The 12,792-nt window shown below is 34.1% G+C and overlaps 1 protein-coding gene across 1 annotated transcript; it reads left to right on the top strand.

Moving 5' to 3' along the window:
* Nucleotides 1-7,032: 7,032 nt before the first annotated feature.
* Nucleotides 7,033-11,825, top strand: LOC118043331 (auxin transporter-like protein 2). Its single transcript, XM_035051287.2, has 9 exons — nucleotides 7,033-7,716; nucleotides 7,801-7,993; nucleotides 8,098-8,283; nucleotides 8,412-8,524; nucleotides 8,635-8,818; nucleotides 8,937-9,034; nucleotides 9,696-9,903; nucleotides 10,228-10,485; nucleotides 11,397-11,825. Exons 2-9 carry the CDS (start codon nucleotides 7,826-7,828, stop codon nucleotides 11,601-11,603), a joined length of 1,422 nt encoding a protein of 473 aa, XP_034907178.1. The 5' UTR covers nucleotides 7,033-7,716; nucleotides 7,801-7,825; the 3' UTR covers nucleotides 11,604-11,825.
* The last annotated feature ends 967 nt before the right edge of the window (nucleotides 11,826-12,792 follow it).

Here is a 12,792-nt window from a genome sequence, read left to right as displayed (position 1 = left end):
TTTCTATCTATCCATTTTTTCTCGATGCTTTTAATTTGAATGAATTAACTCTTATCTTTCTTTCTTTCTTCTAGCCAAACAACTAGATGGATGATATCATCTATCCTTTCTCTTCTCCTTTTTTCCACTATTAGATGATGTAAGATTGCATCAGAATACGAAGTTTGTCTTTCTAACGTATATCCTAAAAAATCTGTTTCATGCTGTGCAATTTCTACTTGCTAGTAATATTTTGGCCATGTAAGTAGATAAAGAGTAAAATTAACTGGTTTAAAGGTATCAAAAACTGTTTTTAAAATGTTTATTTATTTTATATTTTTTCAGAATACAATTAGTATCTCTAAACTTCTAAGAAAATAAAAAGAAAAGATAAATGAAAAAAAATATGTTATTTTTTTATATATATATTTCTCTTTAAATAATAACATGTTTGTATAGATTTGAAATATTTTAATGAAATTATATCAATATATTAATAATACAATTATATTTTGAATAAACAAAAAGTTGTTATTTAATTTTATCCCATTAGTCACAAATATTAAAATTAATTATAAAAATAAAAGAAATTAATTTAATATATAATTAATCTCACTCCTGCTAGGATAATCTATACCTCATAATTTTCATTTAATTTATTACACAAAAAAACCCACCGTTAATTTATTTATTATGTAATAAAAACTTACTCTTATAGATACTAATTAAAAGAATGTGTTTTCTTTTCAATTTGAATTTTTTTTATTCACTTACCAACTATAATAAAACAACTTTTACATAGAAAATCCAAGTCCGAGACACCATAAACTACTAGATGAGCATGGAACCGGGTATGGTTGGTTATAATGATCACTCAGCTTTATCGTGATGTTAATTTGTTTTGCTGATTAAGACTTCAATCGTAAAAAAGGTATACACAAACATGTTTTTCTTAGTCTTTACGTACTTACATATTGCACCTGACATACCCAAAAAACAAGAGGAGTAATTAGTATATTGTTAATTAGCTTAATTAATTCGGTCGAAAACGAAAGTTTAGTTATGCCAGATTAATTATACTTAGGACCCATACAAATCATGTATTTGTAGCTGCGGTAGTGATTGCAAGACAGACATGCTAGTAAGAGTTAATGATGGTGGTCTTCGTATGGAGATCTTGCATCCTTAAACAAATGATGTAACAGGGAAACAATTTATTTTATTTTATTTTCTAACTGCTGCTGCTATGATTAATTAAGGATTTATTTATTAAAATGTTTGGTGGAAACTTGAAATTGGGAAGGGCATAATTCAAGGTTTCATGTCCTACGCTAGCAATCCTCTCTCCCTTCGCAGCTCTGGTTCATAATAAAGTATGGGCATTTAATTTTTAATAATGGTGTGAGTAACACTGAGATGTCGAACAATGATTTATGCCCCGTTAAATATTGAAATACCTTTAAAGCAATTTGCGGTGGTTTAATTGGATGCAAAAAGCCTGTCCTAGCTAGCTAGGAGGCCTATTCAAAACCTTTATATATATATATATATATATATATATATATATATATATATATGTTTTGCTTGATTCGTAGAGTGTAGAGAATGCCAAGGAGAAGCTGGTATATTGCCAAAGTGAGAGCTTTTAGCTCTTAATACTTATTCTGATGTGCCCTTGAAGATTAAGAAAAAGCTAAATGAATATCCATTGTTGATCGGTTTCTTGTCATAATCACTGCCAATTCAATCAAATATTCTTAATTTCTAGGTGGGTTCTTAAGTTCCTTCTCATCATATCATGCAACATATAAAATTTTTAAAGTGATTTGTTTTACATTTCAACAAATGTTTCGGGAAAAACTTATTTTTTATTTTATTGTTTTATGGTTTCAAACCCTAGATTCTATGATTAGATCATAAATAAGAGACGCTATACTTGAGAAGTTAAAAAAAAAAAAAAATTACTTACACTTTTGACCCCTTTTTTTTTATAGAAAAAAACAAGCCATATAGTTATAAAATGAACCATTAAAATCTTTCAAGGGTATATTTAATTTTATATCTATTCTAAATTCTTTTTCTCTAATAAATACTCATTTAAGCATAAAAAAATCCTCAAATATATAAAAGTATATCTCTTACAGCATCAAATATAATTAACCAATATTTATCTTAATTAGAAAAAACAAATCAAATCGTCAAACCCAAAAAATTAAATATTTATCCGAGATACCAGCGTGTCCCGTATCCCCAAGCGGTAAATTCCAATCTTATCAGAAAACATATGCCTTCCATATCTATGCACGGTCATGCTTCCTGGCATGAAGAGTGGAAAACAAGTATTCCACCACGTACATCACGCCATGCTGATGTCAGCGTTCATTTTTCTTTCGGCAAATCTAAAAAATGCCCCTCCAAATATTTATTTGGTATCAATTTTACCCTTAAATAGATTTTTGTATCAATCTCATGCTCATATTAAAATTTCCTTACAAGAAAATGTTTTAGTTCCTTACAGGACCATATTGTTTCCTACACACACAACAAATAAAAAAAATAATTTGGATGAAATCCAGTATCAAATATGGACGTTTATATTAAAAAAAAACATAGATGGAAAGATTTAATTAAAAATTTCTAAAACTTAAGAGCAAATATGATATAATTTTTTTTTTTGAAATCAAGATTGAGATTACCTATATAATTGGGAGTATTTTTGAGGTCTCTCCTTTTTTTTTTGTCCTTGGTAGTTAATGAGAGAAATTATTTCTTTCTATATTCATGTTGGAAAAAAGAAAATTCTCCATGTATTTCTAACAGAATAAAAAGGTCTACGTATAATTTTACTCAAATAAACATGGTAAGGCAAATGACAATTTCAAGAGATTAGTCTAAGTGGTTAAGAATTTTTTTTATTTTTTCTGAGTTCAACCCGTGATAATTGTGCATTTAAGATCGTTAAGATATAAAGCCATCAAGAAGAAAAAAAGGGTATATAAGATATATGGCATGACATTATCAACATTTCTGTTTTACTAGATATAGTTAAAGAATCTTCGTATTTAGTTATTAATTAATAATTCTAGATTTTCTGATTCTATTTCCTAGCATGTTATGACTTTTTTCTTGAAGAGATTATGAATTCCTTCTGCATTAGATGTGTTTGGAATTGCAGACTAATCAATATTTTCAATAATTTTATTTTAAAAATTAATTTTTTTATATGTTTTGGATTGTTTTGTTGAGCTTATTTTAAAATTATTTTTTTAAAAATAAAAAAAAATATATTATTTTGATGTATTTCAACATGAAAACTATTTTAAAAAATAACCGCAACCACACTCTCAAATAGGTTTTCAATTGTGATATGATATTCCTTTATATATATATATAAATAAAATATCAGTGTTCAGTGTAAAACAAGATTAATGATTAATCCTTACCTAAAATCCTGAGTATAGAAGAAGAGAAGAGAGAAACAAATTAATTACGTTGAAGGAGATCATGTTTAATTATAAAGCACCAGCAGCTCTAATTAATGACACCATAAACCAAAAACACAATTATAATTACCAACAAACTTTTCCTTGTGCCGCTGGCCATATTATAATCCCTCCATTATCTACAACTTTTGGAGGTAGTGTAGGGTCCGTAGAAACTTAATCACTAAAACAAATAACTTGCTAACTTATCTCTTTAATCATTATTTGCAAGTAATGTGTTTAATAATGACGTCAGAATTAAGAACATGAGTTATCCCACCTTGACAAGTATATTTATTGAATAATAAAAAATATTTAAACAATAAATACTTGAAATCCCATAAACATAATATAAATATTTAAATTTTGTTATCCAATACATAATAAAAACTTGAATAATGGATCCTGCAGAACACAAAAACTTCTTGTCTTAGCAAAAGCGCTCAATAACACGTGCATCATACCAGCGACTGCTTGGATTTGTCCATGTTTTGTTTAATTTGTCGTCTTCTCTTGTCCTTACCGATGACTTCACATGGCAGTGTCGACTCCGGTAGTAATTTAGGGTTAATAATTCATACATTTTTTTTTCAATAATAATATATAAAATTGAGAGACAGTTATTCGTTTTAAGATTTAAGTTTTTCTATAAGAAACTAATTTGACAATCCCAACACTTAAGGGATAAATTACAAGTGAAAGAAAGGTAATAAACACATCTCAAATAGAATAAATGAATACTAATTAATGTATAAATCAAGAACAAATTAATTAAAACACTCTCAAGGAAAAGAGTCTGAGGTTTTTGGTTCGATTGAATCATATGTATATACTAGAATTTATATTAATAATCATAGAATTCAAAGCTACCCCAAGAAACACAGTGTTGTATGTATATTAACTAACTTACAAGAGAGGATGGCTATTTTAAATTTTTCGTTGTTATGTGCCATTGTTGACGCGCATTTATCATAAAATAGCTAGTCATGGGCAATTTTATTTTTTGGTAAAATCACTGGCTAGCTAAGAGCAGAAAACACGCAGATTAATAAATTAACTTGAATTATTAGTCAAGAGTCGGAGATAAAGCGAGACCGGGAGCATATTGTGGAAAAGTTGACAAGGGGGAAGAACCGAGTGGGAAGATGAAGATGAAGATGGCCCCTCCATCCACTAAGCATGTTTATATTTTACTTGAGGATAAGAAAATAGGCGTTAAAGACGCTATCAATCAATCGATGAAGATGAAACTCGCTCACAAAGGATTGGATGCTGTAAACTTTTGACTGGAGAAAAAGAAATCAGTACTTTCACCAATCAAATCCATGCCAGACTAGTCATTTTTCAGAAGTTATATGCACCAACACTTGAAAGCAAAAAAAAAAAAAAAAAAAAAACCTACCCTCTGTACACATGATATTCAAATCTATGATAAAATTGTGAGAAGTCTATATATATATATATATATATATATATATATATATGTTGTTTTAGTCTACATGAACTCGTTTTCTGCAATAATTTCGTGCTGTGTGCTGTATAATGTTTTGAAGTTTTTGGCTTTTTTTTACGAGGCTGATGCATTTGTTTGAAAGCGTTAATAATTTTCAATTCTTAGTGGAGTATTTTGAGCTTAAATGAACCTTTTTCATATTGAAACTACCTTTTTTTTATGGGTTTTTAGCAAGTGTTCCAAGAGTTTACATTAATTAATATAAATAAAATGCTTCGCTTGAATAAATGAGTCAAATACTAATTCATAATTCAATACAGTTGGTTTTGAAAAAGCAATTAAAACACTCCATTTGCATCAATTAACTTGTGCTTTTAGAAAAACTATTTTAATGATTTATATAGGTTTTTAGAAACTAAATTAAAATAGATAAAGATTTGAATTTATAACCTATTTTAATGATTCATGTTTTTTTTTTTCCCAACGTGATCACATTTTTATTATTGCATTTTATGGTGTTGGGACGTTGGGTTCTCGATGCAAAGATCAACTGGTTATAAACTCGGCAAATTCTGACCATTTTCAAAATTATCCACTGGGTTCTATCCGTCGATGAATACTGGTAATATACTGATAAGAACAGTGAAATTAACGATATTTTAAGGATTTAGATGACAGATATAGTGCCGACTAGCTAATAAGATGCAAGGAGCAGTGAGGAATTCTATTTCTTAACGGAGAAAGAGAGATGTTTAAAGCAAATTGCTGCTATCCTACCGTGCAAAGGACTTCCCTAGTTTCCTCCATTAAACCATGTACTAAATTCCATGTATCTACCAGCCAGTGCATGGATAGGGGTTGGTGATTGAATTGCTGTTCTAATTAATCTGTCTTTGTTCACGAACGAAAGCAAACGGGCTATGATTTTTTTTTTTTTTTTTTTATAATTCCTTTTGGGCAACAACGTGTGATGGATAACCATAAATGATCTTGTAGTATGGATCCACACTGTTGCGTGATTTAAATCTAGAAGGCGCCCGCCCTCCTCTTGAATTTGCCTTTTCTTGTCCAAACGGGAGAGAATATTAGTTGTGCAATTAACATCAAGTACTAATAGCATGAAAGAATTGGGAGATTTCATCGGCATCATTGCCTCTCCTTTCCCAGTATATATATATATATATATGTATATATATATATGTAGATTGTGAGATTACCTTGCTGAGAATATCTATCACCTTTCCCATTTTACGATGAATCGAGTATGTGTTTTGGATGAGTTTTAGCCATCATAATCCCGATGGTACAGACATAGCTTTTCAGCAAAGTATCAATTAACACACACACCATCATTATCAAAGAAACGAAAGGGAGATTAAGTCTCCAAATCCTATTCCAGGATGTGGAGGCCCTGGCCATCACGAACAAATCAATCAATTTGAACAGAGAAATTAAGAAAACAACGCTTCGATGACTGTGACATTCGAGCAGTAAATTAAATTAAAGCTTAACTTGTCAATCAGAATTGTTGTCTGGCTAAGATTAAAATACAAATAAATAAAAATGAAACCCCACTGCGTTAACTCTGAACAAATGCATCCTAACCTGTAGTCTATTCATATTTTCGGCAAACAAAGTATAACCAATGCAATGTTGCTGCTCTGGGGCTCCCAAGCCATTGACAGTATCCCTTGCTGCTGCTTCTTCTTTTGTAAGAGGAGGTTGGGACTTGAATTCAAAATAAAATAGAAGAAGCCAATTAATTAACCCTGTGAAGCTATGGAATTTGAAGGATGTAGTACGGTCTCTAATGACTAATTTAAAAAGAAAAGGCAATTAATGCTCTTGGAGGCTCAAAGAAGCTTCATGGAGAATTAAACAATTGGCACAAAAGAGTATCAATCCACGGCGGCTTGTTAAATTTAACAAATATTTATTTATTTATTTTTATCTGAATCCGCAGCATGATACATTGTAGCCTATTTTACGAAGCTTTTCGATCCTTGTCAGAGAAAAGGTGTCGTTTTACTGCAAATTTAGTCTCACTTTTTGTAAGTGCTCACCGAAAAAAAAAAATAAAATGTGCCCAACTCATTTAAAAAGGGGAGGGTATCATAGTAACCATTGAGACCAGCACACGACATTAAACAAGACTTGTAAACCAAAAACACAGAGGGGCAGAGGCAGAGGCAAAATATTTGTTTTGCTCTGTTTCTTAGAACACTATAGGGCAGGGCAGGGGTAGTTTCTCAGCAAAAAACAACTACTGTTAGGCGTTTCTTTTTGTCAGATCTCTTACAACTGCAGCGTACAAAGTTTCCTTTTAAAGATAAGAGTGATGGATGGATAGATTGATAGAGATACATTCTTTTGCATGCTGGGTTGTCATTTGTGTCATCGGATTTTGATGCAGTGCACAGCCAATTCTTTAGAAAAACCAGCTTTTGAGAGAAGGATATCTCATATTTAGTTGGTACAGGAGGGCAATTAATGTGTTGCCAAATTTCCATCGTTGTTTCTATAAGAATCTGCAATGTATAGTAGAGTAGTAACCACTCTCAAGGGAAAGCTGTGACAGCCGTTTTTAGATTACAGTACTCTACTCGGTGTTTTCTCACTCTTAAAGGCATAAAACGAGAGAAGCACCTGTGTCTTTGGCAAAAGGAGTTAAAGAAGTGCCAGCTTTGCAGAACTGTCGCGCATTTGTCCGTAAAAGGCCCCTTAATTTCTCTGTCTCCAAATTATAAATCCGAGAGACATCTCCGAGGACTTCAAAACCAACTACCATCACAACTCTTTAAGGTTATTGGTTTGTTCTCAGTGTGCTTTTGGTTTCTTGGTTTGGCTTGGACTTTGTCTTAATTATGGCTTTACTATTTGTTTCAGATCTGTAGAGGAGCATTGAAGGAAAATGTCCAATCAGAAACAAGGAGAGGAAGCTATGGTCTCAAGCTTCAATGACACTGAGCATGAAGAGAAAGAGGAAGTAAGCAAGGATGAATCCGGTTTTAGGCTTAAAAGCCTTCTTTGGCATGGAGGGTCAGTGTATGATGCCTGGTTTAGCTGTGCTTCAAATCAGGTACAATTACAAAATCAGCTCAAAAGCCAGTTCATAATTTGACCAAAAAAAAGTTAATCTTTTCATTAGTTTTGACCGAGAAAAAATGGATTTTTCTTCTGCAGGTTGCTCAGGTTCTGTTAACACTGCCATACTCCTTCTCTCAAATGGGGATGCTTTCAGGCATAATTTTGCAGATATTTTATGGTTTTCTTGGAAGCTGGACTGCTTACCTTATCAGTGTTCTCTATGTTGAATACCGAAGCAGAAAGGAGAAAGAGAATGTCAACTTCAAGAACCATGTTATACAGGTTAGCCTTCCAAAAACCCACAATATAAGAACAAAAGGAAGGAAATAAAATCCGAGTTTTATATTATGTCTTCCAAAATTATTTTTTTTAAATATCAGTCCTGTTTTGTCTAAATTTTGAGTCTGCAGTGGTTTGAGGTGCTAGATGGATTACTGGGTCCAACTTGGAAAGCTGTTGGGTTGGCCTTTAACTGCACTTTTCTCCTGTTTGGTTCTGTCATACAGCTCATAGCCTGTGCAAGGTTAGCTCTTGTTTCTTTCCTGTTCTTGTATTTCCCCCTACTTTCCCAGAGTTCCTGAATATGGGTTCTGTTAATGCACTGATTTGAGTGGATTATTTGGGTAATCACAGCAACATCTACTACATAGATGACAAATTTGACAAGCGGACATGGACTTATATTTTTGGAGCTTGCTGTGCCACCACAGTGTTCATTCCTTCGTTTCACAACTACAGAATTTGGTCATTTCTTGGGCTTGGAATGACGACCTACACAGCTTGGTATATGACTATTGCATCTCTTGTTCACGGCCAGGTAATTAAAACTTAGATCAACACCCAGATATTTCATAGGCATCTACTTTATTCACATTCCACACCAGCAGGATTTGATTTTTGCTTTTCCTTAAAATATTATTACCATTATTTTACAGGTTGATGGGGTAACTCACTCGGGCCCAGCAAAGGCTGTTCTATATTTTACAGGAGCCACCAATATCCTCTACACGTTTGGTGGGCATGCTGTCACTGTGTAAGAAGTCTTTCTTATTTTTAATTGCTGTCACCCTGTTAGAAACCAATAAAGGTTTTTAGTTTATTTCTCACGGAAATTATGGGTTTAACAATGCGGACAATTTTTGCAGAAAATAACTTAATAACAATACCTTAAATGATAGAGTCCATGAAAACTGAGAGTTTATGAGATTCCATCTATAAAACGCCAAAAGAACAAAATTCTTCTGGTAAAAGATGCCGTGATTGACAGCCATGTGTGACACCTCAGGCCTGGTTTTGATTGGTAAAATGTAACTAACAGATGTTAGGTTCGTCATGCCAGGAAAGTTGTTGTTAAGCTCTCCATAATCTATTGCCGTGTCATCAAATTAACTATAGGAACCTTGACAAGCATGTTAGTTAATCATTTGGATTCAAATTCCAGTGACGCCCGAGATGGAGGGATTTAGGGCAAAGTCCTCCCTTTATGAAGTCCTGGACATGTTAGGCCTCTTCTCTTTATCGTATTGAAATTTACACCCTAGTTCCTATGAAACAATACTTTACCGACTCATCCTAGCAAGAGATGAAAAGGGGGGAATTTATGGATTTATCATAACAAATCAATCCTTCATTCTTGGTTGTAACTATCCAATTTCAAGTGGATCATTCTAATGGCCATGGCTTCTTGGTTATAGGGAAATTATGCACGCCATGTGGAAGCCTCAAAGGTTCAAGTACATTTATCTACTTGCTACCCTTTATGTGTTCACTTTAACGCTTCCATCTGCTGCTGCGACCTACTGGGCCTTTGGAGATCAACTCCTCACACATTCAAATGCTTTCTCCCTGCTACCCCGCACCGGATGGCGTGATGCTGCTGTTATCCTCATGCTTATCCATCAGGTTGTTGCACCCTTTTTCTTTTATTATCATCAATAAAGCCTTGCGATCTATAATCGGTGATTAGGCAATCAAGAGATTAGCATTAATGATTGGTAGTTAGCGGGATAAAAAAATATTGTTACTGCAATGAATTGAATTGAATTGACCACCACTAGAAAAATAAAAGGCTACTCCAGCCTCTTATTGCAATGAGACATTTTTTTAATTCAAATATTTCAGAGAGAGGATTTGAACTCGTGATTTCTTACAAATCCAATGAGCTCACCATCTCTAGCTTTAATTGATTTGATTGATTAATTTGGGGTGTGTGTGTATGAATTGCAGTTTATAACATTCGGATTCGCTTGTACACCGTTGTATTTTGTGTGGGAGAAGGTGATCGGAATGCATGATACAAAGAGCATATTGTTGAGGGCATTATGCCGGTTACCTGTGGTCATACCTATATGGTTCTTCGCAATTATATTTCCTTTCTTTGGACCAATTAACTCAGCTGTGGGGGCTCTTTTGGTTACCTTCACCGTCTACATCATCCCTGCTTTAGCTCATATGCTCACTTACCGATCTGCCTCGGCTCGACAGGTAAATGGTCCATTGTCTCTACCGCTTATCTTCATCTCTACCTAATGCTTGTACTATATATCTGGCTGGCATTGTCTAGTGCTTCCATGGAGTTGCTAGTCCGTTACTATATTGATCTCACTTTCTTATTAGTTACAATAATTTCTAACACAAAGGAATAGGTGGACGTACACTTACCCTGAAAGTTACTGTTGCCGGGATTGCAGCCATATGATTAGTCACCGGGGAAGTCTACTTAGGTTCTAATTTCATGCTAGCTTGCTTAATTTGGTTGTATTAATTTGCCAGTTAATTAGTAGACCAATCCTAATTTTGACATCATAGAGATCAGGGAGGCAAAGTTGTCGATAGGGTACTATCCTCATTACAGAAATTAAAGCACACCAAAAGCATTACAAGATGTTGTCGAAAGGGTACGATACCCTGTTGTCTTGTATAAATTAATTAAAAGGCAACCTTACTGATTGTAGAAAGTGCAATAATTTCATGGATAGTTCCAGCTTGATAGCTTAGCTTGGACTGTGGAATTGACCTCGTTATTCTAGCCCCACTAATTGGTTCAATGGCAGATATTTGAAAATTTATTGCAATGATGAGGTTGGTCGCATCTCCTTGTCTTTCAGTTATTTGCCACATTTACACTTATTCCCTTTTGTATTCTTGGCGATAGCTGGCTATCTCTCTGAACGTGCTTCCTGGGGTCACTGGTCTTATTCCTAGTGACGCAGTAGAAAGTTAAGAATGGACTGTGCCCTCAAAACTTGAACTCAAAATTAGATTCTGCCGACAAATTTGAACCAGGACAAAATAATTTAAGCAGTGCTCGTTAATCTGTACATGTGCACATATTTTAAGCTGTAGCATCCTTAACAAGTCTCGTAAAATTGTTTGTTTCGTTGTTGCAAATGCAGAATGCAGTTGAGAAACCTCCTGTCTTCCTCCCAAGCTGGACAGCCATGTACGTATTGAATGCATTTATAGTGGTATGGGTACTTGTGGTTGGCTTTGGATTGGGAGGGTGGGCTAGTATGTCCAATTTCATCAAGCAAGTTGACACATTTGGTCTTTTCGCCAAGTGCTACCAGTGTCCACGCTCGGCTGCTGCAAAACATCATTAAGTTTGGGATTCCCCGAGTTAAACTATAAACCTTCTTATAGCATTTTAAATTGTCTCTCTCATGTATTATACACACTACACAGGGGGCTGGCAGTAGCATCTCCCCTGCATTGTGTTTTGCATAAGCCCTTCTATAAATAGTAGCCTATTTGCGAATAGTGATGTTTTATTGCTATAGTATATGATCATATATCAATGCAGTTATTCTCTATTCACAAGAGCACATCTCAGAGTTAGCAAATGTAGTTACTGGGGGCATCTTTTAGTTGTCTCTTGAAGAATCTGCAGTACTGGCAATAGTGGAGTGTGCCTCTGGTGATGTTTGATAAACCATCTTTGCTCGAGAAGATTTAGGGGGGGGTTTGTGAGTGCTAGAGTTCACTGGCTTGCACATCACCTAAAACCCTAGTGCATGTGAACAACCCACATGAATCCAAAACAAATCATTCGAATTTATAGCCTACCTTAGATCTCCTTTGACTGCCTCTTTTGGTTCTCTTCACTATTATATTTATTAATCCACATGGATTTGTTACTTGTGTGTCCTCTTGCTTCTCAACTGAAACCTGATATGGGAGCTACTAGTCAAACGGATAGAATGAGTTGAGAGCTTTCTCCATATGGATTTTTAATTAAAAAAATGTTCCGAGTGTAGCTTTCATCTTTGTTTCTATTCCTTGAATTTAGCCACTTGTCTATTCTTGTCTGATCTTTTTTCATTTGTCTTAAGTTCATGTCTGCGTTATCCATTGAAATGATCGATCAAGTGGGGACCCTATAGCTATATCTTAAAGAAAACAACAGCAAGGATAGTTGCTTCAAGCTGGGAAGGAGAAAATGAGTAAAATGGACCTATCGCAATTTACTGCTGCCATCAAAACCATGAGAATCCAAGTCTAGTTAGGACACAGAAACTAGAAGGAAAACAAAAGATATGAAGAACGACCACTTCTGTCTAAATTGGGGGTGGTTCCCGAGATATAAGCGGCCTTGGTCATAAAATGGTTGGGTCAACCCATGGATCCATGGGTCCACTCGGGTCTATCTAAAAAAAGGCGTTGTTTTGGATTTTTAAGCTCAATTTGAGAAGCTATGTTTGAGGCGAGGAGATAAATTGATTTTTTTAATTGCCAATAGTCATGTAGTGAAGAGGTAGAAACTGGAATGGTACATGCATTTCAGGCTTGCAG

The sequence above is a fragment of the Populus alba genome, chromosome 10 (genome assembly GCF_005239225.2).
Source record: "Populus alba chromosome 10, ASM523922v2, whole genome shotgun sequence".
NCBI lineage: Eukaryota > Viridiplantae > Streptophyta > Magnoliopsida > Malpighiales > Salicaceae > Populus > Populus alba.
The sequence above is the reverse complement of the archived record's forward strand: the minus strand, read 5'-3'. Positions and strand labels throughout refer to the sequence as shown.